The sequence below is a fragment of the Lepisma saccharinum genome, chromosome 17 (genome assembly GCF_977018435.1).
Source record: "Lepisma saccharinum chromosome 17, izLepSacc3.1, whole genome shotgun sequence".
NCBI classification, from domain to species: Eukaryota; Metazoa; Arthropoda; class Insecta; order Zygentoma; family Lepismatidae; genus Lepisma; species Lepisma saccharinum.
In genome coordinates, this window is record NC_139245.1 from 47,849,958 (window position 1) to 47,876,251 (window position 26,294).

The 26,294-nt window shown below is 39.3% G+C and overlaps 1 protein-coding gene across 1 annotated transcript in view; it reads right to left on the minus strand.

Annotated features, from left to right (window-relative positions):
• Obsc (Obscurin) overlaps positions 1-26,294 on the minus strand; it is a 493,648-nt gene that overhangs the window by 399,092 nt on the left and 68,262 nt on the right. The window contains exon 3 of the mRNA XM_083139413.1: positions 13,291-13,415. Coding sequence (XP_082995539.1) covers positions 13,291-13,415 — 125 coding nt within the window. The remainder of the gene's footprint in view (positions 1-13,290; positions 13,416-26,294) is intronic.

Genomic DNA, 26,294 nt, shown 5'->3' on the forward strand with positions numbered 1-26,294 from the left:
AGGAGGAGGAAAAGCGAGTGGTGAAAGCGCAGTGTTGCCAACCGTACGGTCGAGACCTTGGTCCGTACGCTAAATGCACGGCTTGTCAAAACTTGCTCTTGCAGTTTTATCCCTAACATTTCCCTAAGAAATTCTTAAATCAATCGTACGGACCTGGAGACAAAAATACGGTCCGTTTGCCATGTGCGTTCGGTACTATCCTTTTCAAAAGTTTGCAACGCTTACAGATTTCCTCGAGGAAATCGAGTAACTCCCGTCGCCTATTACACAATCCCGTTTCTTTCACTGTTCATTGGTGGAGCCGTCTCGCGTCACTACTTGCGCAAAGACTTGTTCTCGTTCGCCTGGTCTACAGTTAGCTCGTAAGGATAATAAAATAACTTCTTACATACTGTCCGACCGTGGAAGACGTGCCTAGCTTGATAGGACGAGTCCACATCCGAAAGGGGAAGTAGGCAGTTTACATGCACGACACAACGGGGGAAGATTGAGATCAGTATTCCCCGTTTGTAGGGTTCGTTTCTTTTGCTTACTATCGCACTCTTTGTTGCGTTGGTGGTGGCTTTTTCAACCCGTACCATCCACTCTACATGTAATTTGCCTGCGATGTTACTATGCTTGAAACTTTGATGTTTCATCAGCAGAGGTGTTTCGTGGGAACTTCTATCCCTCATCTGTTCCGTCCGTCCCTATTTACAACTGGTCTCGTCCAGTCAGCGCATGCGCAGGCAGACGTAATTTGAAATGAAAGCAGAACATTTATTTTTACTAGGATTTTAAAATTTACAAATATATTAATCGGGCACATTTTATTTTGTATTTTCAGACAGTAGGAAAACTAACATTTTTCACGTGCATTGTAGTTGGAAGCCTGTGCTTGGAAGTTTATATTAATTTAGATTCATTTTATTGTTCTAATGAATTATGGCGCTGTGGACTCTGGTTGAAATTGCTTATGATGTGGAAGCGTTCCTCACTAGTGCAAGCTTCATCATTACTTCATAAAGGCTATTCAGAAAACATTTAAAGAAGCGTGAAGCACCATCTCAGGAGGTAATCCTGCTTGCGAACGTTTCATAGTGAATTGGACATTTAATGCCTGGCGAACACAGTCGAGCGATATCCCAACCGTAACAGTTACTGCTAACCGTTACAACAACGTCGTGTTAAAACAAGTTTTTCATTCTCTAAATGAGGTGGCTCGGTCTTACACAAATGTGGATGCAACAAGATGGTGCCACTAGTCATTTAGGATTAATGACAATGAGTACCCTTCGAGACAATTTCCCTGGTTGCCTCATTTCCAGATTCGGAGATGTCAATTGGCCATCCAGATCACCAGATGTAGTCCCGCAGGACTACTTCCTGTAGGATTACCTAAAAGAAAGGGTGTAACATCACAAGACCTGAAACATCTGCTAAACTCAAGGGAAACACCTGGAGGGAGATAGAGGCCATTCTGGACGATTTGCTGCGCCACAATATCGACAGTTTTACTTCCAGAACCCAATAACGTTCTCCTGAAGGTCGTGCCCATCTGCGGGATGTTATATTGAAACAATGAACAGTGCTGTAAATTTCTGTATCTTGGTTATGTATTGCACATAGTGCATAATAAATGTGCTTGTACGTCGGCTCCATGACGGAGTGGTTAGCAGATCGCGCTACGACATCAAGGGTCCCGGGTTCGAATCCCGGCCTAGGCATGGATGTTTGTGGGTGTTCATTCATCAATTTCATCATATCATCACTCATCCCCATCTTCGCAAATTAGCCAAAAGTAGCGCAAAAAGCGAAGTAAAATAAAGCAAGTCAATCAAATGTGTTCGTTCCTTTCAAAAAAAAAAAAAAAATGCATTTGAAACGTGTCCCATGAATATGGACCACCCTGTACTTAATATAATTCTTGCTGTTGTATGTTCTGTTCCGACATATCAACTGCCAGGCTCGTCATCATGTTCCTTGATATTGCCTCCTGATGACGTAGCTGTAATGTTGTCGCCTTCAAATGAAGGGATGCCGGGTTCGATAACTGGTAAAAGCACGCAGTGGGTCCGATCCCATTTTAAACTAAACTAAACTAGTTCAGTACCGATTAATCCATCTGTGCATAACGTGAACTCAAACCGAAAAGAACCTCATGTTCAGTTATTTTCCATCAGTAACTTTGCTTCCCATCCGCCCCCCCCCCCCATCAAATCTGAGCCAGTTGAACGTCTCTAGGATTCAAATCGGTGTCATAAGGAGTAAATGTTTGATACGTTCAAGCCTGTATTATTATATTTATTAATAATAACTTAATAATAATCAGCGGTGACCGATGAGACTCGGCGAAGTACACAGACTCCTCTCAGGTACAGGGAGAGTGTTAGGCAAAGACAGTATTCACAGCACAGAGAAATAAAAACCACATTAGATAAACTAAAAGGTTTTATTCTTTATTTATGGCAATTATAATGCGAATATACAAGAGACGAAGGCGAGGATTTCGCTTTGTCGATGAATTGACTCAACTAAAAACGCATAAACTCAATGCGTGGCTATCGGCATGCCCATGATCACATAGACCTAGCTTGCGCCCCGAACTACCACACCAAGAGATATGCAATAATAACTGAGCCAATATTTGCTCTTTAGCCTTTTATTTCCAAATTAATCCTTAGGCTAGCTTTATTATTTAACGTAGAATGGTTGCAGTATTGTGCATATCATCAATGCATGGCTATCGGCGTACCTATGATCACATAGGCCTAGCTTGCGCCCCGAACTACCATACCAAGATGTATGCACAACACCGAGGAGTTCTTTTTAATTTTAAGAGCTTCGTCGATCCGTGGCGAAAAAGTGTGATGATGATTTCTTACGCGATATCCTCGCTGTTATACTATTTTCGAGAAAACAGATTAAAGTACAGATGAATCACTCACTATCTACAAAAGGATACTATCAACAAAACTTACATCTATACATCTTTAGAAATACAAATTCGTATAGTGCACTCTTGCAAACATGAAGATACATTAAACTACTCATAACAGAGCATAAAATGCAATAAACATTAAACAAAAGATATATATTACAAACAGGGTGCATTATTACAAATAATAACAAAGAAATTACGCTTTCTTTCACAAAAATAAATACATTAGTGACATATTTTCTACTGGTGGCGTCACATAAAAATGTGGATCATATCATGTTTCAGTCCCCAAGTCTACTTTAACGTCTGTTCACTGCTAGGCCTGGATGAGGAAAGTTCAGTGATTTCTAATCGTTCTTGCCGTCGAGTGTTCGGTAATTATTGTCCCAAATGTTATCCATTTCCTACGTTGAGCGTGACTTTTCCTGGCAGGCGTAGAACTTCCTATGTCTACCCGCGCAATGAGGTACATCGGAACCTTCGCCAAAATCGCCTCATTTGAGCGCAGGATCATTTTTTACCATGTGTAATGTCGCAGGCCCAGGACAATTTACAAACCACTGGCTCCTGTCCCGTCGAACGTGTGATCAAGGTCACGAGGTACACATCAAATGAAAGGTAAGATGGAAGCCTCTTGGCATCCAATACAACGTAACGCGCGCGCGCGAAACCTTTTTCAGTTGTTTGTACACCAAATTTACTTTGCACCCTATAAAAACACACTTCACACCTCCCTCAAATTGAAATTGCCGGATAAACTTTGCCTTTCTTGACCCAACCTCTTATATCAATGAAATCCTGAAGGAGCTTTCCCAAGGGCTTGCCAAAATTGGGGTTTGGCTGAAGTCTAGCCCCCCCCCCCCCAGTGTGATAGCGAAATTGGGGAACTCCGACATCACACAAGACCATCTTTATAGAGAAGGTAATGCCTCACAGCACCCACATACGTGTTAACGTTTGCTACAGGGCTACAAGATGACCCATTAACAACTGAGCACACGTTCTTATTCTTAATATGCTAAATTGGTATAAAGTAGCAAAACTTTCCCCCCGGGCGGATTCACAATATTTTAAAGCATCAAAGTATATTTTTCTTCAGAGATCACTGCGAGAAATAGCAGTGGAAGCTATGTTAACTCAAAATAACGTTTGTATATTAAAGTCAAAAATAAAAACATATATTTAATTCAAAAGTGTGTGTTCCTTTCTGTGCATTACTGGGAAGTTGAAAGTCTACCTAGCACAATTATAGTGCCCGGAGAAAAAATACTACAAGTCTTAAAAATAACTACGGAATTTCCAATTTCACGAACGGCCATTTTGCTGCCAGAAAACAACAAATAATACGTAATCGATTTAGAGAGAAATTTCTCTGTCAGTTGCCTGCCTCATTTAGTTGTTTAGAGCTGTCCATGTTTTATTCCCTTACCGAAAAGTATAAATTTATATTTGTGTCGACTTTTTTGGCATTCCATCACTGTGTAACACCTCGAAATGTCTTGCCATGTAATCATGTCAGTGCCTAAGAGGTCTAACTCCCTTCGGTCTTAGTTTAGTAAGTATATTGTTGTGAATTGCATAATATAAATAAACGATAGCCAAGAATTTTGATAATGGTTGAAAGGATTATGAAAATTCATTTGTGATTTACAGAAGATAAGACCACTTGAATACAATTTCTCTAGTGTTGTAATATATAGTATTGTAGGAAAACACTCGATTATTATACACCAACTTCACTTGAACTTCATGTTGTGTATTGCTTTGTAAATTCTAACAATTATGGAATTTAACAATATTTTTAATGCATGTAAAGCGTATTATGATCTACACTACAAGTAATTAATCATAGGTAGAAAAGAAAATATGCTTTCTGTTTCTTAAGATGCAATATGTCCACAATCCACATCGCCTTCCCAGAAAATAGTGTTTTTTTTTACACTGGCCTAGGGGCGTGCATGGAATTTTACTTTATTCCGAAACTGAATCTATTTCACTCACTTTGTCACAATTAGAAATCACTCGGACGAAGACGGAGCACAGATTGCAAAAAAAAACATGCAGCGAGTAGCATGTACGCAATCGTAACTAGCATTTAGTTCGAGCAAGCACCATCAGAGGGCAGGAACGCTGCGAAGAGCCAACATCCTTCGTTGTGATGGGGCTCCATCTATACGGTTAACACGGTACTACACGCGCCTTCCGGCTAGAAGAGCGCCAGAAGCTATCATAGGGCTAGAGGGACATATGATTAGAATTAGATGTGATGTGTGCTATCCAGGGGTGCCCCCCCCCCCAAGGCCAATGGAATGGCGCAACCCCCTAAATCATGTGGTAATCCACATGAAGTATTTAAATACGATAGCGTGTCTACTGAAAGTAACGTTTTTTTTTAAGCTTTATTGAACACAATACTTGATCTGCTCGTCCTTCTTAAACAGAGGTTTCCATCCCCCAGCTAGACCGTGGGATCCATTACACCTCAAAATATTTTTGGTGAATACGTAATAATTCATTTTATTTGACTGCCTGACAGCCTGTTAGACTCCATATTTTTTAATGGTTCAAATTTTCGAAATAACGGAAAGCTAGCAATCTCAAGTGTCATAATTATATGAATATGTATTTAAACAGTTTTTGTGGTTGGAGAACAAGATTTTAATAACCCACAATTTGGATATTTAACACAAAGTCTTACACAACGTAAGATCGAAAATTGCAGAACCCTAACTAGAAATTCCTAAGGCCGGGACGAGAATATAATAAGGTGCCTCCTTCCAAGAACTCACCCTCTCTGTTCGGGGCAATTACAATTTTTTGAGTAATCCACACCAATAATTACATGGATTTCATCTTAAGTTCAAATTGCACTTGCAAAAGCAAAATTACCCTGCAAAAATAAGTTAGAAATGCGAATTTGACACTATTTATTTTTCTGTTTTATCGAGTAATGTGTAAGGCGTTACTATGAAGTACACAGTACAACTATTGCAGCATAGCCTACAGAGAATCAATAATACAATAATATTGCTAATAGAACCATATCATCAAAATGACTCACCTGCTTTAAATTAAGCAGTATACCGACACTAAACATTATATTTAAGAAATTATATTATTAATAAATATCGAGAATATTGTTTATGTCTTGTAATGCAGCTACAGTATAATTCTTCACAATCGTCTCGTGAGAATGCCAGACGCGCATTTTTGTAACGCAATATTGCGAGCGAAGCGAGCAAGAAAATGTTTATATCCATTTCTTTGCAGGCTTGCAAGAATATTAATTTAATGGGACGTCAATACTTTCATAGGATCCCTCGATATTTGCTCTTTTCCACCTTCTCTTTTCCCATGTTCGGCGCAGAAAAGTGCGCATCCCATATCGCTAAATATAGTTCACAAATATAATGTCCGAAGCCTAAAGAAATCCCTTGACAATCTAAGATTTTACACTTTGTTAAGAGCCCCATATCTCCTCCCCTCAAATTTAATATTCAATCCTCCAACCAAAATGTTGGACTTGCTGTTGATATTGAAGAGTACCTAGATATTACATCCTCCAAAAGAAAAAAAACTCCGTCCCCAAACCACATTTTCCGCTATAATCTCAGACGTAATATTAATACACAAGAGTTGGATATCCCACCCAAAATGAATGCTAAGCCCCCTAATTAAAATTCCGATGATAATCTAAGATTTAACACTGACATTCAATAGTCGGATATTGCCTCCCCCTCCCCCAACGTATAATTACTCAATCCCCCACCTGAATCCACTTGTCGATTTAAGACCCAATGTGTAAGAGTTGGATATTCCCCCTTCCTTAATAAAAATATTATCCGTTTTAATTCCCTTGGCAGTGTAGAAATTGCTATTTATGTAACAGCAATGGATAGTTAATAACGTAATTCAACTTGTAACAAATGCTGTACTGTTTCACATCAAATCTCCATCACAAAAGATCGTCCCCCCAAAATAAAATAAGTTGCTTGGACATAACGTGAGTCCACAAACCCACCTGTGAGCATCGCTACCTCTAAATACTTCATTTTCTTCATCTAATGGATTAAATATGGTGTAACTAAGGTGCAAACGTCTTTACATTTATTTTAGAAAAATATGTAAATGTTGAATTTTATATTACATTATGGAAAAAAATCCCCCAAAAAATTTCGAAGGCGCAGTCTGCGCCATAATCCCCCCTGTGGGCACTCCTGGTGCTATCTAGCTAGCTTCACCGAGTCTCATAGTTTGCGCCAGTAATTTATCCACACCACGTCGCCCTCAATCCCCAATATTTCCCCAACACCGCCGAAATTTGACACACTTTTCTCGTTACCTAAATAGGACACATTCGTACAAAGTTTGTGTGTGTCTGTGTGTGTACAGTGGCGAACACTCAGGCCCGTAGCTAGAATTGATCTCCAGGGGGGCTCACGGCTTATTAGGGGGGCTTTGTAAACCAAGTCCATTTTTTTAAAGTTTAACAGTGTTAAATGAAGGTAAATTATTTGTGTGTGTGTGTGAGGGGGGTCATTAAGTTAATATACAATTTAGAAATATCACACAAATAGTACATTTTTCTATAGGTATCTTCTAAAACATCTCTTGAAGTGTTAATTGCTATTGACATCATCCCTTATTACATACTACACACTACTTTTGATCATACAGATATTTATATCATGCAAAAATTGCACAATATTAAATCATGGTGCCTACCATACATTCCACCCCCAGCTGAAGCAAGAAAGCTTCCCTTCGTTGACCTTTGATGCAGATATGGAAGGAATGTGGATGATGACGTCAAAGTCACAGATTTCTGTATAAACAGGAGACCGCAACAGGGGCAGCAAAGGTAGGGATAAAGAAGCTCCTCTGTGAAAGAACATTCTATGGTCTAGAGAATCTTCTAAACAGGTACTTGCCGCTACTTCGACTTCAGCTCATAAACAAGATGAAGTTTATGTTGTGTGAATTTATCCTTCACCAAGTTGTGAGCAAAATAATATCTACTGTCTACATTTTCACTCTTCACTGCAAACAAATTATACAAAATAATTTTACCTAATGTCAAGCGGGAGCTCAGCCTGGCTACGGCCCTGCTATGCAAGAACTTCTAAACTCTATACAACCTACTAAATACATGTTACTACCAGTGGCGTCGCGTGCGGTTCGCATACGAGTGTTCACAATAACGTTTTTGTACTGAATGAAGATTTACTCCTCTCCCTTGTAACTTCATCTTAATTGAAAAAGTGAGAATAACAGTTCAATTTATTTTCAACAATTTTCCCCCAAATTCAAGCCATATTTGAAGTGTAATACAAGAAGGACCTAGGGGAAATTGCCCCTCTCCCCCTTAAAATCCGCCAGGTGTAGCGAACTTTCGCTAAAGTTTGCAACTATGTAGCACAGACATTTTCGAGTTCCCCTAGACCAGCCTTGAATATGCTGCACTCTGGTGCCGAATGTAAGAAGTATTTCCGCTTGCATCAGTGTTCGCACAGCGAAGTGAACATCTTCGGGGTATAGTGGCCAACAGCCACTTACTTGTCAGCTCTTTGCAACACGCACAGCAATTGTGTTCAACGCCCTCCGTGGAACACCGTGGGAGTCAGTGTTATTAACTATCTAGAGGAGTTATCGACGTGAAGGAAGCCGTGTCAGAGTTAATTATGTGTATATTCTCGTACATCAAACATAGAATTTTTTCGAATAAATATACGTATGTGTGTGTCCACTTAATATGTACGTAATTTAAGACACATACATGAGTGTTCATGTGCTCGTGCGAACATTATCAGGCGACGCGCCTGCTTACTACGTGTATTATTGAACATATTGTGAAGTAACTTTAGTCTTGTAGAGAAACTAAACACGTTTTGTGACACATTGCAAGTGTTCGATATGGCCCCTCTTCGTGATTCTGCAGACATAAACTTTATAATCAAATTCTTCCCAAACGCGATAAAGCATGTACCTATCAATTCGATCAAAAGCACTGATGATAGGAGAACGCCGTTCTGCTAGATGACTAGGTAATGGAGGCACAAACACTAGATCCTTCACATAACCCCACACATAAAAAAGTCACCGTGAGGCAATGACAGCAGTTGTTGATCATCATTCCCACAACGACCGACCCATCGGTTCGATACTCTGGTGGTTAAGATTTTGTGGACATCATGATGGAACTGGGGCAGAGCACCATCCAACTGGTAGATAAAGTTCTGACTGTCTGTCTCCAACTGTGGCATGAACTAATTTTCTAACATGTCAAGATACCCGTATTCTGTAATGGTTGTTCGCTGAAGAAAAAGAGGCCGTAAACTCTGCCCCCCCCCCTCTCTCTCTCTCTCTCTCTCTCTGCTCTATCTTTCTCTCTCTCTCTCTCTCTCTCTCTCTCTCTCTCTCTCTCTCTCAAAAAGCACTGAGTTCTGGAAAGTCACGAATATGCTCAACGGGGCGAACAAAAAACTCCCATAACTTGTAATGTGCCACAAAACTTGTTGAATTTCTCTACAAAACTGCAAAGTTACTTCGTGATACGTTCAATGTACAGTAACATCATGAAACCGCTTTGAATCATTTGTAGACACCCTGTACTTTCCGCTACTTAGACTTCAGTTCATAAACAAGATGAAGGAATGTGATAGCTGATCTTCGTTCTGTGAATTTGTCCTTTCATCAAGTTATGACCACATAATATCCGCTGCATACATTTTCACTTGTCACTACAAACAAATTATACAATAGTTTTACCTAATGACCGGGTGATAATGACAATGCAAGGGGGGCTTACGACGATGCCAGGGGGGCTGACGATGATGCCAGGGGGGGCTGAGCCCCCCTGGCCTCTGCCTGGCTACGGGCCTGCGAACACTCCCTTCGAAAGAGGGGTAGAAGCTACGAAACACCCATCCATTCCTTCATACTTCAAGTATGTGTGCATGAGCACTGGCGTACGCAGAAGGGGGCTGAAGGGGCTACAGCCAGCTCCGAAATTTTGATAAATGCAAATTTTCAAATAAATGCAATGAAGAACTCGGGAAAAACCATAGTGGTAAATGCATACCTCCAAATGACTCCTGACTGCCATTTTTGAGATTAGAAAGTTTAAAAAAATACGAAATATCATATTGTGTAACTACCTAGGATGCAGTTATGAACCATCCACCTGCATAATTCCAGACCTGCCCGTAAAAAATCCTGCGTACCTCAGTGTGCATGAGCGCAAAGGGGCTAGAGAGGCACTTCTCCCCCCTGAGATATCTAAAAAAAGTTCATGTAATGCGAATGATGACTAACTAACTCTCTAGCCTTCTTAAACCCGAAGGTTCATGGCTGCAGCAACACAGGCCTTCCATCTTTCCCTATCTTAAGCAAGTTCTATATACTCTTTTCCATCCCTACCGATTTCCCTTAGGTCCATCTCAACGTTGTCCCTCCATCTTCGTCTTGGCCTTCCTACAGGTCTCTTACCATCAGGTTTCCCAACAAGAATCCTGTAAACTCCTCTTTCCTCTTCCATTCGTGCCACATGGCCTGCCCACCTAAGTCTTCTTGATTTAATTATTCTAATAATATCTGGACATGAATACAAATTATGTAGTTCTAAATTATGTAACGAATGATGAAGCTATAGCAATATCTTATTGCAAATAATATATATTTTTAATGATTTATAGGCTGTAAGTTACAGCAATTAACTGCCATATACAAGAAAATAACGAAACAATGTTTTCACCAGACACATTAGAATCATTCTGACTGCCCTGCAATGTTTTCTTTGTGCTCCTGAAATTTCGATTTACGAAACAGGCATTGGTCAACAATGACACCATTCGAACTCGAAATTCTTTGAGAAGAACACTAAATGGAAAGACCCAATATTTTGTTCTCTTGTCGGTAAAGGTTAAAGGCAAACTGGGGCATTGTGGAGGTAGAGCTCCACATATTAATGCTATTGGTCATAGTTGGGATCATGTGAGCAATATCACGCCCGGCCGTCCTCACCCCCACTCGTCCAGTTTGGCCCAGTTACTCTTTGATACGAGGCTGGGTGGGCTTTAGAATCACGCAGAAACAGGAAAGTGGCTGGAAAATTTCCTGTCCAGATCACCTGCCCCGGGTAGCCAGATGCTATACCATTTTTTTATGGAAGACTCCTAACCGGCACACACATCAAACTCATATCAATTTATCTCAATTCTCTTCTTCATTCAGGACAGACGACGCAAGCATCCATGTCCGAACCGGGATTCGAACCCGGGACCTCAGGCGTCGAACACGGAGGTAAACACCGACTGAGCTACCGCGGTTCACTGTTCCGTGTACAGCATCGTTCCTCAACCTATGGTGCGCGACCCACTGCTGGGTCCCGAGGGGGCGTTTGGTGGGCTCGAAAATTTATTTACTGTATCTTACATTACATTTAAATTACTAATTGTTTTATCATTTTCAATTCAACCCGTGTTCTGCGTAGTCTCTACATTTCTGTTATTCGCGCTCTACCATTGCTTTTTACCAGCATCCCTCTGGTGTTTAACTCAAGGGAATCCGATATCTGTCGTTTTCATTTTGGTAGCAGCTATGAGTTCTTGTGCGTCACATGCATGTCGACTTATGATGTCGCTCGATATTTCCGACCGCATGTCTGTGTGTGCCAGCGTTTGGAAGTAACTAGTTACAAGTAACTTTTACAGTTACGATTACAGTTACTTCATAACACTTAAGTTGCTATAAAAGTGTCGTAAATTATTGGTGATTTTGGACTTAAAGTGAACCACAACCATCGATAAACTACTAGTTTCTGCTGCGATACAAATGTCCATCCTTTGTTACATGAATTCTTGCAAACAATAGATAAAGAGGAAAAGAGAAAGTTGTTGAACTAAATTTGTCTCCCGTCCGTGGCCAGTCGATGGGCACTGGGTTTCAAGCATTTCAGGGTAACAGGTTTATCGTATGTTTCATCTTTCGTTTGGTAGTCCTCAATTCTAAAGGGATATGCATAACTGTGAAGAGGGGTGAAATTCCCAGTAGCAGGAAGATGAGATTAGGAGGGGGTATTCTTTCCTATTGCTGTCAGTTTGCCATTGTCAGTTGTGTGCTGTGAAGTGTTTCTTGTTTCTCTAGTTTGTTCATGTGTGGCCTCATAAATATCCCCCTTGTGTAACCAGCATCCGAAAGGTTATTTTTATTATTATTACAATTAGTAGGCTAATCGATTTGCGTAATTTATTTGCAAGGAAATCTCCAGTGGAAAGTAACTGTAAAAGTAACTGTAACGGAGTTACTTTTTAAAATGAGTAACTGTAATTATTACTTTTTAAAGCAAGTAACTGTAACTGAGTTACTTTTTAAAATGAGTAACTGTAATTATTACTTTTTAAAGCAAGTAACTGTAACTGTAACTGAGTTACTTTTTAAAATGAGTAACTGTAACTCTATTACTTTTTAAAGCAAGTAACTGTAACAGAGTTACTTTATAAAATGAGTAACTGGAACTATTACTTTTTAAAGCAAGTAACTGTAACTGAGTTACTTCTTAAAATGAGTAACTGTAACCGTAACTCTATTACTTTTTAAAGCAAGTAACTGTAACTGAGTTACTTTATAAAATGAATAACTGTAACTTTATTACTTTTTAAAGCATGTAACTGTAACTCCATTACTTTTTAAAGCAAGCCACTGTAACTGAGTTACTTTTGAAAATGACTAACTGTAACTCTATTACTTTTCGAAACAATTAACTGTAACAGTTACTTTCTAAAATGAGTAACTGTAACTCTATTACCTTTTAAAGCAAGTAACTGTAACTGAGTTACTTTATAAAATGAGTAACTGTAACTAGTTATCTTTTAAAAAAGTAACTTTCCCAACACTGGTGTGTGCGTGCGTGGCCGGTTGCCGAGAGGTGTCAACTGTCATCATTTCACATTGCTAACGAGACTGCTTGGATTACAAAGCTTAGCTAACAACCTATAAACAAATGCATTGCAGCGGTTTACAATTTTTACTTTTCCAGAGTAAAGTATGTGTAATTCGTTTAAGAAAGCGTAAAAGAATGCTTCTTAAAGTACTCGAAGTTAGCAAAAATATGATTATAACCTGGGTGTACACCTCTACAAGTAATTTTGCCGGCTCCCATGCTTATGGGTTCCATGAAGTGTAATCTCTTTCAAGGTGGGTCCGGACTGAAAAAGCTTTAGAACTACTGATTGTACAGTCAACGAAGTTAGTAATAAGGTGTGTTTTATGCAGCATATATTGATACAATTGTCGGTTGAATTGTATCATCTGCAAATAAGGTGTATAAGGAAACAAACTGCCGGAATATTAAGTGAGGTGAGCGTACTTACCCCTCCGACGAATCCATTGCTGGTGGAGGAAGAGTACTGGACGACTTGCGTGACGACCTCCTCCACGTCCTCTTCTGCCTCCACTCGACGCTTGCTCACCACGCTGCTCAGCTCCTGGAGGAAGCCTGCAACGAGAACAGGCGTTACCTCTCTCCTGACCAGGGTGCGAAATCATTGGAGACTGGTGGGGGGAGCAAGATCTTAAGCTAAACACACAATTATAATTATATGACATACATATTTGGATTGTTATTAAATATAAAGGAATTAATTTGTTTATTTTAAATATATCAGATATTTATAAAGTAAGAAACTAATTCCTTCACTAGCGGTAAAAGGTGTCATTGTTTAGTTTTTGCTTTCTATTAATACGTATAAATGAATAAATACGTTTAAATTTCATAGTTATATTTGACCTGCATTCTTGTTTTACTTATATCGTGCGTATATTGTTATTGGTGTAGATCTGTTAACGATATCTTGAAAGAGATATCTACTACTTTGTGTGTGTGTTTTGGATATTATCCTCAGTATAGTACATTGCATATTTGAAGTCAAAACTAATTGCTAATCTTCTGCTGTTAGAACAAAAACTCTCCCCCCTGGAAATTTTTGGTGGAGGGCTTTTTGAGGACAAGATTGTTGGTCTGGGGGAAATCCTTCCTGTCCCCTCCAGGATTTCGCAGCCTGCTCCTAACTCACTTTATGCTCATGATAAGCTAATCGACACTGTACCTATAACTTAAATTTGCATCCGAAGCACTGTGCAATATGCCTCACAAGGGAATCGAAGCCAAGATTCTTTGACAGAGTAGGTGGTTTCTTTTTTTGTTGTTCTTGTTCATTCACTTTACTCCTCATATCTCATCATTCAATTTATCGTGGTAGTGCAGTGGGGAGAACTATGACAAGACATACAACAATAACAACACTATTCCAGCCCTACACCTATTTTTGCAAAACAATAATCTATAGAACGTGAAAGTCAGCTTGGTCCAAACTTACTATGACACGCTACGACGCTAGGAAGTCCTCGGTTCGTGTCCCGGCCTGGGCATTGGTGTTCTTCGTGAGTGTCCCTTCATCAATTTAATCATATCACTCTTCATCGTCGCGATTAGCCAAAAGTGGCAGAAAGGCGACGCTAAACAACAAACATCTAGTCAAATGACAAATTTCATAGTGATTTCTATATATTATTATTCGTCCTCCTTCGTGGCCATGCTGTCTATGGCGCTGTGCTTTGGGCTCCGATTGCGGGACGGCATGGGTTCGAGTCCACCTGGGTTCAGTCTGAGTTTTCGGCCTTTGTATAGGACCGGTGGAAAATCGTGAGAAAATTGGGGAGCTACGAGTGAGTAGCGTAACCCGGTCATAAAAATCTCCTATGACGGCTGTGGTTCGACCTGCTGACCTCACGTCACCCCATTACCGGTTGAAGAACTCCACACCTCTAGGTAAGATTGTGGAAGGGAGATTGGTAGTCGGGAGGTAGGCCAAGACCCTTACGTGCTGTAGAGCCACGTGTTATTATTATTATTGTATATTATTATTCATTGCATACTATACTCAACACACAACAGACACAATTTGCCACACGAAGTTTTTTTATTCATATATTGTAGTAGTTTCTATTTTATTTATATATGTTATGTAAATAACTTCTTTTACAAGGCGACAGTGTTGCCACTTCGTGTCTCGGATTCAGGGGAGGAAGGGACAGAAATAAACAAGGATTGAGGGTCGCTCCGTGTGTGGGTATTCTATAGAAAGTTCGGAATCTTATTTTTTTTTTAAAAAAATGGAAAAGATCGATATTACTTGGGGAACGAGAGAAGTTAGAGAACAGTTTCCTCTGGTTTTCCGTTTCTTTTCTTTCGATGAGAGCTCAAAACGAACAAGAATTTCACTCGTCCCCAGTTTTGTGTGCTTAACCTCTTACAAAAATACCACCATACTGAAAATGTGCCATACACCATAACATCAGTGTCGGCGATTAGGGAGGGCCTCCCCGATGGCGTAATGCTAGCGTCGTCGTCTTGTAATCAAGGAGTCCCGGGTTCGATTCCCGAAGGAGGCACATAATGGTTCGGATCCCACTTTAAACTGTAGGTCCTGTCCCGATTAGCCCTACTGTGCATAAAGTGGACTTAAAACACCAAATCAATCAACCAATCAATCGGCGATTAGGGGGGACGTTGGTGGGCAGCTGCCCCCACTTTGTTACTTTTGCCCCTACACTATTGGCGTTTTAAGTCCACTAATCGGGACTGGACCTACAGTTTAAAGTGGGATCCGAACCACTATGTACCTCCACCGGTTAACGAATCCGGGACCCCTTGATTACAAGGCGAAGGCCTAAACCATATCTGCCAAGCGAGAATAACCTGTTCTTGCCTCCTCTCCCCTCCGCCCAGGTTTGGTACCTTCTTCCCCTAGATTTGGAAAACATAAATCGTGGAGCAACCTGATGAATTGATTTATTTCATTTTAATGATTGATACCTTCGCTCTAACTTGAGTGATTGATTTGTTGTTTTAAGTCCACTTTATGCACAGGTAGGCTAATCGGGACTGGACCTACAGTTTAAAGTGGGATCCGAACCACTGTGCCATGTGCCTCCACCGAGTATCGAACCCGGAACCCCTTGGTTATAAGGCGATGACGTTGACACTACGCCATCGGGAGGCCCCAGTTTTAACTTGAAGATTTTCGAATTCTAGCGTCTTATTCTTGTCGGTCAAGTTTACTAAGGGCACTGCAGTTACATAATCGGGATTGTCCAGTTTATATCATCATATAAGCGACAGCCTTCGAATTGAATGTAGAGACTAGCGTGAAATTTCCTCCCCTTTCATTTTTAGATTTTCAAAGTTCATTTCGATTGAACAAGAAAAAGGAAAGCCTCACTTAAGTATCTTCTGTCAAATTTTCCCCATTAATATTTTTTTTATTAAGGATCTGAAGTGTGAGTAAAATCATTCATGCAGTAGCGTACGCAGAATTTTGTTTCGGGAGGGGCTGGAATTGTAAAGGTGGATAGTGCCTATATACTTTCTAGAGGGCAGCATACACAATATGATATTTCATATTTTTTTAAACTTTCCACTATGAAAGATGGCAATCAGAGCTCATTTTAAAGGAGGAAATCACTTTCACTTTGGTTTTTGCCAATTTCTTCACTGCTTTTATTTGAAAATGTTGATTATCTCAAAATTTCGGAGGGTCTGTAGCCCCATCAGCCCCCTCTGCGTACGCCAATGCATCCATGCATGGTGGCACAATCTGCGTATAAGGTGAGGAGAATAATACTGGATTCAGGTCACGTTTTGCAAATGAGAAGGGGAAATTTTTCAAATTCCACACTGGTTATACTACACATAAGTTATGGCGCCATGAATATATATCTCTCCATCTCCATCGAAAATGTACTACCTGTAAAAACGTTATAAACCTTGCTTTCATATATAGGCTACATACATTATTGTTATAATATGGGGATAAGGAAGGGGACGATGAACTGAAAACAAAGGGTACGAAAGCACCACTTCCCCTGGCGTCATCTATGCATCCAAGCAAACAAATTACCGACAACCAGCAGGCACGTAGGCAGGAAACTTGGGCGGGGGTGCTGAAGCCTCCGAATTCTTACAAATATCTAATTTAAATAGTGTATAGTGGTAATTAATCTTACTTCATTAGTATAATAAGTTGTAACATCCTAAGAATTTTTCAGGCCTATACCCCCCCCCCGCTTTTTCGCCTCTAGATGGCGGCTGAGCCCCCCCCCCCCGGAATTAAATTCTGGCTACGAGCATGCCGACCACCTGAAAATACTGGTATGTATACGAACTTACAATGGACATATTTGTTGAATGTGTTAATATAATAATTTCAGTAACTTTTTTCCAGTGAAAATAAAACATTCTGGATGTACTAAATAATTATTAACTTAAAATATATTTTAAAGTCTTTGTAGCTGCATTTTACCAATCTTTTCAAGGATAGTTCTCAAAATATCAGCTGTCATGTTTATTTACAGTTTAATAATAATGACTCTACTTACGGTTTAACATGATTAGTATTTTATATATTTTTCTACACAAAATGTTTGCTATTTTTGCCAATAAAAGTTATTGAATTTTAAATCGAGGGAAATTTAAGCGTATTTACATCTTACATATTACATATTTTCATTTTGAGGTTAACCCCTCAGTACATATATTTTGTTTCCTTTCTTACAGCCTAATAAACACCATTAAATGATTACGAGATTAATGTACTTTCACCAAAAGTGATTCTGATATCTACAAAATCCTTATGTATATTATTTATTTAAAGCAAGCTGATTTAACCCTGGAATAGTACCTAAAAAAATATATGTTTAATGGTACCTATACGTCCCATAGACGTACACATAAAGAAAAGTTACTACACCCTCTATAAATGATTTAATTTTTTTCCATACTCTTCTCGCTGCATTTTAGATACTTTTTATTGTTAATGAATATAATTAAAATAACATTTTTCCGTAAACTCATACATTTTAAACATTTATAAACTAGGTTGCATAGAAAGAGTCATAATATATATGCAAATACGAGTAGGTAACTCGAACAGCAAGAAAATAATAAACAAATAAAGATTGTACTTAGGTATAAGACAATCCCTTTAACTAGGAAATGGATGTAAAAGTATTAATGAAGAATACATGAACTAAAATTTACTCTCTATCACTAACAAACAGTCATTTAGACTAGCCACAATAACTAGAAAAAACTTCATGAATAAAAATGTTCACTCCTTCTTCCACATCCAGAACAGTAAATAGTTACAAACAAATCAGTCTTTAAATTATCATTTTTTACAAATGTGGCAAACGATGAAAGAATGCTCGCCACAGATAGGCTTTTTGCAGTTACAGCAGATCATTTTACTCATCCTTCTCTTTTTATACGAGCAGTAAGTACAGTACTGCCTCTTTCCAGATTTCGCTGCAGGTTGAACCACAACAGGTGGATCCACAACGCCAAGGCAATTTTGTATGCTGCTTCTTAGAGTGTGAGGCATATGTGGCTGTTTCATTCGTTCCTTCATCCATGGAAACGTTAGTTGATTTGCCAATTTGATGAGGAACTGAAATCTCGACAAAGGCTTTGCGTCGTCATCTTTTTCTTTTTCTTGTAAAAGTTGAGCACATATATTATGTAAGAGTTGTAGCATGCAATATTGAGCATGTTGTAGAACTGGTTCATTGGCCACCTTCTTGTTTTTCGTATGCAAGAAGTATTCGTGACACACTGGTCAAAGGCATCAACTGCTCCCTTTGTTTGATTATAACACAGAATTACCTCAGGCTTCATACTGTTTTCATTTATTGCATCGTCGTCATGCATTGTGGAAATAAGAGTGACCAGTTTGTTAACACGTGGAGTAAATGAAACTGCTGTCAGATCCTCATGAAAAAGAAAGAGCGATGACTGAGGAGGTCGTGAAAGATAACTGAGGTCCACAAACTCCTTAGGAAACTCAGGTTTATTTTTCTTCGTCGTCCCAATCATTGTGAGGCCTCTTTCTGCCATTTTCTTAGCTAACTGGATGCTGGAAAACCAATTATCCATTGTAACATTACGACTTGAATTTTGGATGATGTCTGTTAGCTTTTCAACAAAGTAATCTGCTGCAGGCGTGCCTGAAGGTGTAGTTGCACTAGTTGCTCATCAATTGTCATGTAGGCACTTGGTTCATAATTTGATATGCATTGCTCAATCAGCATGTTCCATATATCCCGTACGGGTGCAAACTTATCAGTTATCTTCCTTTCCTCACGAGTTTCTCGAGAATCAAAGCGAAGAGTGTTGAGCAAGAAGTGATGTCTCTGCACAGAAAATGATGCATGATATTTTTCGCCGCATTCCTTTGTGTCATGTAATGTTTGTAACTTCATATGGTTGTCTTTCTTGGCCCCTGCGAGAATTGTCACACCGAGGAGTGCTCTCAGTTCAGCCAATGAAACGTCCTTCAAAGCAGAAGCATTCTTGTTTTTATAAGACTCCCTTTGTCTTGCAATTTCCTCATTTGTGTTGTGCAGGATCATGTCCAACATTGTTGAGGTAAAGAAGACGTTAAAACATTCAACAGGGTCAGAAACATCTACAGCTTCGTTTTTTGTTTTTCGTTTGACATGTACAATGTTTTTAGCTGCGGCTTTTCTAGATGTGTTAGAAATGGGAACAGTTTTCCAAGCAAACCCGTTACGCCCGAACATATCGTCACATTCAGGTTTTAATCTTTTGTTTGTTGAATGGTCATCATTTCCTTCGGCTGACCTCTTCCTCTTTTCACCTGACTTTGGAGGTTGTTTTGCAGGTCCTGACTTTTGCTTGCCTTCAGCTCTTGACGAACTTGATTTAGAAACAGCTGAAGGCCGAGATGATTGTGCTGCTGATTGAATGATGGCCTCCTCGATATCTTCTTCTTCTGACGAAGGTTCATAGTCTGGGTCCAAGTCGGTATCGTCAGGATCCTCAGGAAAGGCATCTTGATCCACTTCAATTTCGTCTTCAACCTCGCTGCAATCGGATTCATCTAACTGAAGTTGCAGTTCTTGTAAAATCTCATCTTCAGTAGTGAATGTTTTGTTTGTGTTTGTGCCAGACATCTGGAACAATAAGGTAGGTACCTATGTAATCATAAACTCATCAACGGTACCAACACGCCTGGCAAACGTAGGAACACTACCTCATGAATGGTACCAACACGTCTGGCAAACGTAGAAACACTACCTCGTGAATGGCACTAATACGTCTGGCAAACGTAGGAACACTACCACATGAATGGTACCAATACGCCTGACAGGCGTAGGAAAATTTACGTTAAATGGTATCAATACGTCTCACAGGCGTACTAGGCTTTGGAAAAAACAAAACACTGATCTTGACGTGAACTGCTTGGCAATCTGAGGAACACTGACTTGCCAAGAGAGTTTCCGTTGAAGCATACCTGGGAGGCGGGAGTAAGGTTCACCCCCGAAACAAGATGGCCGCTGTTCTTCCACTGAACTACGTCTCTTAGACGCATAGGTACCATTCCAGGGTTAAATGAATCAACGTTCCCCTGATCTACCGTACGCATTAGAGTTAATTCGTAATTCTCAGTGTTCATATGAAATGCTCAACAGGCTAATCCGTGGTGACACCTGCCGCCTGCGATTGGAACTAAGTGCATCGAACGAGTTAGGTTTCCGGATGATTGTCTGTTGTTGGGCCGTGTCCAGGCAACGGTGCCAAGAGCCTTCGTGTCGTGCAATTTCCCCCCGGAAGGACTCAGACAACGGGGCGGGGAATCAACAGGCGAGAGGGGCCGTAGTCTCAACATAAGTCTCCGAGCGCATTCTCAAATAATAACCATGTAAAAAAAAGGGTGAACTATAACACACTAAAATCATATAACTACCAAACAATAAAAGCGAGAAAAAAGAAGAGTTGTTTTACTTAAGGAAACCAGCAGTTATGAGCAAAAATCACGTGTTCCTCAAGTATGAAATATAAATATATAGTTGGAGAACTCTATATCCCCAAATCAGAATTATTCCTACGCCACTGTGTGCTTATATATGAACTTCTTACTTAAGACTGTATATCATGGAAAGGCCTTTTCCGAATTCGCCTTCCTTCTGCCGATAGAGCGCGCACAGCGTTTACACCACCAGATGTTTTGTCCAGGCCCGCTTCGCGAGGCTCCTCTAGAACACGCCTCCTCCGGTACACGGGCAGTTAGTGATTGACAGGTCGTAAAACCCTTGTCATTTCTTTCCGCAGACATGTCCTAGGTTTTGCTGTTCGGGTCTTCATTGCCAAAAGCTGATCTTATCATTTCGTGTCAAAATTGCAGACGATAATATAGAGTCCTGTAGCAACAATATGTGGCTTGTAACATACATAATTGTGGAAGCTTCTCTTCAACGAATAAGGAGTCACAGTAGTCTACTATTTGACCTCCGGGGCGAGGTAGTTAGCACAGCGCGCTACGACAGCAGGGGTCCCGGGTTCGAATCCCGAGTAAGACATGGATGTTTATATTCTGAATGTGAATGTTAAAAAATATATAACTGAGTAAATACTGATATATGAGAAAAGCAGAGAAAATATGACATCGGACTGCCACGTAGTAAACCCAGGTTCGATTCTCAGTGTGAATGATTTCAAGCAGAAAATTTTCCAACATTATCCTTGCATAAAACCAACTCTGTGAATGTATTTGATCTATTTTTATAAAACTTTCACTGATACACAATATATGCACTCATTTAATCAAACTTGCATATTTTAATTAATATTAGGTCTAAAGCAAAATATGGCCATTTAATACCATGTGGTCCAAAAAGATAATAATTGAGAAAATGGTCAACTTTTTCTATTTATATAGCCTATATTTTTGTTGTTTTAACCCCTATGCAAGGTTAGTATTTTCCTATACATGACTTCGTTTAAAAATTGCGGCCCTGTTTGACTTATGATTTGCGGCATTTTTAGCCTTTGTAGACAGTTGCGGTAATTATGGTAACTCATCTAAGAAAAATGATAGCTTGGGTAAAAAACATTGTTTTTAGCACATTTCAAGCTACATTGTATGTTTCGCGTATTTTTTCAACATGTTGATTTTGACCAAAATTCAAAGTTTAGGATATTTTTGTTAGGGAAGTTATGTAATATCAAAGTATTTCGGCTGAATTACTGTTATAGCTCTTTGATCGTTTCTTGATTCTCTTTTTCAAAATTTTGAGCCCAGATGTCTCCGATCGGGGAGCTAAGAAAATTGATATTTATAGCGTAAAGATTACTCTATTACAGGTACCTGTGAAACAAAAAATTCCAGATTGATATTTCATGGATAACAAACCTACAACAGGGGAGGGATTGGTCAAAAACAAGCATTTTACATTATTATTTACAAAGAAATGTTTGCTTTTTAATAATCATGTAATTAGAATTATTGTGTTTATTAATTACATCATGCGAATGGCCTAATAAGTCCGTTAGTAGTGTTACGAATTAAATTTTCCTTCTTCTTTATCTCATTAGTTATGAAGAACTTCATCCCGGCTCGACAAATGTCACAAGGTCTTTCAAATTAAAAAATAGACTGCTTTATGCCAAATTTAAGTCAGATTACGTGTCAGTAAGCAGGTTTTTTTGCCTGTTTAGACCACTACTTCAACTGCGACATTTGTCCGAACGGGAAGTTTACCGATTCTGGCCTATGTTAACTTATTCTTTATAGAATTACAACAAAATTGGTTGCTTTGTTATTTTATTGTAATTTTGAAAAATCCAATTATATATAAAAAGATGTTTTGTTACTATAATTAACTACTTGTATTTGAAAGAAATTGGTAAAGCCACCAACCTGCATTATGCAATGTGTTTTGAAGGCATATTGGTGGGTGGGTGGTGGTGGCTCTTTACATATTCACAGTATCGCTTATTTATAGAGGCGATGCAAATCGTCTCTATGCCCCCACGTAGTTATATAGTACAGTCATTGTACGTAGATGCACCTCATGCAGTGGGAGAGCCCACTTTCCTCACCCTCTCCTCCGGGAATCGAACGTCCGGGCAGTCAAGCTCTTCTATCGACTGTCTTTATCCTCCCCAAAATAATTTCCGAAATAAATTATGACCGATTTTGAATCAGGTGCAACACAAACAACATTGGAGATAATAAAATTGTTGAATCGGCAGAGAAAACCCGATTTGCAGGTTGTTAACTTATATTGGCTCCCGAGCGTTCGTGTATATAAATACAACCCCCCCCATTTTTTTTATAATTCTCTAGGCATTGAATTAATAATGGAGGTTAGTATATTAAATCTTTTACCCGAAATTCATTATAAAATTTTAAAATTAATTCTTAATGATTTATTGATTTGGTGTTTTAAGTCCACTTTATGCACAGTAAGGCTAATCGGGACTGAGCCAGGCATGCAACCCGGGATCCCTTGATTACAAGGCGACGACGCTACCACTGAGCCATCGAGGATGCTCAGTTTTTAATGGGGAAGTAATTCAAATTATTAATATTACAAAAGCCTCCCCGCTATTTATTCCATCCTGTTTAATGATTACGAAAGATTGTTGTTTCAATTTAGCATGTAGAAGGGTTTGAACAGTTGTACCAGCCAGATTAAATCGGCGTTATCTTCCAACGTTTCGAGCACATACATAGCAACAACATCTTCTACCTGAAGACGAGAGCAATGTATACGATGGAAGCTAACGTCGATTGACGTCGCCAGGAAAGCTACAACTCTTATGTAGAAGGGTGGAAATACAAACGAGTTGGATGAGATAATTGAGGAAATTAATGAATGATAAGTCTGATGAGATGGAGGCCAAAAAAAAGATATACATAAGAAGATAAAGTGCCTACTGGCAAGAGCTAAATATAATAAGATATTAGATAGAAAATACAAAAATTGATTTAGTAATAATTAGAGGTTATTGTAAGCGTAAAAAATTGATGAATGAAAAATATGTTTTGATATGTTTAATAAGTTATGATTAGGGTGCGGATTTATAGGGAATTTTATCTATCTATCTATCTATCTATCAATCAATCAATCAATCAATCATATGTTTTGTCACTGCTGTTTACCTACTAACTATTCATACTGTGCTTCAAAAGCTGCTTACTTTTAGGGATATTTGATATCGAAGCGACAAGCGACACGTGTCTCTTGGTAACTGGCTCTCAGTAATAAACGCAATCAACCATTCAGCTTGTGTTGTCTGTTGCTTGTGTGTCCCTAGGACTGAGTTCTTTTTCATACCGTCCATCGTGTCGCCCTGGCTTGTTGTTCGCGCATACACAGTGAATCTTTTGCTTTAGACGGTGTGAAATATCTGTGTCGCTTGAGGATTTCACCAATTGAACGCAGGCTTGTGTGAGACGTTCCTGTTGATTGGATTGTTCTCTAGAGGTATGTGTCGCTTGTCACTTCGGTCTGCAGCTACAGTGAGAAACGTTGCTGTTGACTGGCTCGTTCCCAAGCGACACGGAACATTCACATCAAGCAACAAGAGCCTATTCAGTTTAAAGCAAAGCATGCACGAACAACAAACCGAGTCGACATGATACACGATATTGAGAGAAAGTCCCAGTCCGAGCGACATGCGACACGAGTAGCTTCTTTCAGTCATGAACAAGCTATGAAGATGTAATTTAATTCATTGTCACTCGCCCTCTTAGGGAGAACTCACACCGAAGCGACAAGCAACATATGTCGCTTGGGAACGAGCCAATCAGCAGCAACGTTTCACCGTAGCGGCATGACAGGCCGCACATGCCTACGCTCGATTGGTGAAATTCTCAAGCGACACGTGTCGCCGGTCACTTGTCGTTCCGGTGTGTTTTCTCCCTCCATCACGATTAATGTATTCACATAATATCCAAAGTAAAATATTAATGAAACTAGAATTAAAAAAATTGCAAGATGTATTATTATAACATAACATTACATATAGTATAATTGAATGTGCAGTGAATTATATTTAAAATTTAAATATCTACCTTCAGCATAGTTGTCTTACCTCTGTATGAAATAGGCCTCCCCGATGGCGCAGTGGTAGCGTCGTCGCCTTGTAATAAAGGGGTCCCGGGTTCGATACCCGGTGGAGGCACAAGTGGTTCGGATCCCACTTTAAACTGTAGGTCCAGTCCCGATTAGCCTTACTGTGCATAAAGTGGACTTAAAACACTAACTCAAACTAACTAACTCTGTATGAAATACATCGGTGTTCTCTGAATGTGAATGTATTGCCCAAGCGTGTTCTTTGTATAGACACAAATTGTATTTTTAAAATGCGTTGAAGTTAATGTGACTATAATTGAAATTATATTCACTGATCGAGACGAAAACGAGAGAGCGTTTACATAACTTGGGACAAGAACAAGATTTAGAGTTTGAAAGAGTACCCGACTGTCTCACTTCCTTTCGCTGTAATTTCTGTAGGACCTCCCAAGGCACGTAGCTAGAAATACACCGAACCAATTGTGTCAGGAATATTAATAATAATATGATGTTTAATTTAAAATTATATTATTATCACATAAATAGGTAAAAAGATCGGATAACAGCAAGTATTCATTATCTACCTTACCTGTAGTTAAGATCGGCATAATTTGCATAAAAAACAAGTGCCCTGGCAAAGAAATTCATTTCAAATTGATGAAGAATTGAATATTTATTGAATAAAAGAGAATGTTTGATCCGGTTAGCGAAAAGTAAAGTTCCTGATTAACATTTTATGCATATTGTTATAAATAGTAGCGTGCAAGCATAAATCTTTGGTAATTGGTACTGTCCTTCTAAGCCCCCTACTTCCAATCTTTCTTCCAATAAGTTCAAAGAGTGGACCTCCTCGATGGCGCAGTGGTATCGTCGTTGCCTTGTAATCAAGGAATCCCGGGTTGGATACCCGGTGGATGCAAGTAGTCGTTCGAATCTCACTTTAAGCTGTAAGTCCAGTCCCGATTAGCCTTTCTGTGCAAAAAGTGGACTTAGAAACAACAAATAAATCAATAAGTTCAGAGGAAATTATAACCATCGATTATGTAATAAATGCTACACAAATATATTTTCATTATTTAATTTTTTCACTTGGTAAGTCTTTCTTGGGGAGGGGTCCGGACCCCTCCCCAAATAAGTCCTTGGGTTTCCTCGATGAAATTAGTAGTAATTATCTCGCCTTGTATTCAAGGGGTCTCAGGTTCGATCCCCGGTAGAACTACACAGTGGTCTGGATCCCACTGTATCCTGTAGCCCCAGCCCCGATTACCCTATTTGAGCATGTAATTGACTTAAAACAAATTTAATTTTGCTATAATTTATGTAAGATTCAATTGGGACAGTCTCTGTATTAATGTATTTATTCTTTTGGAAAATAGAAATAAGACAAATGAAACACAATGAAAAAACAGCCGGGTGAAGGAAATCAACTTTG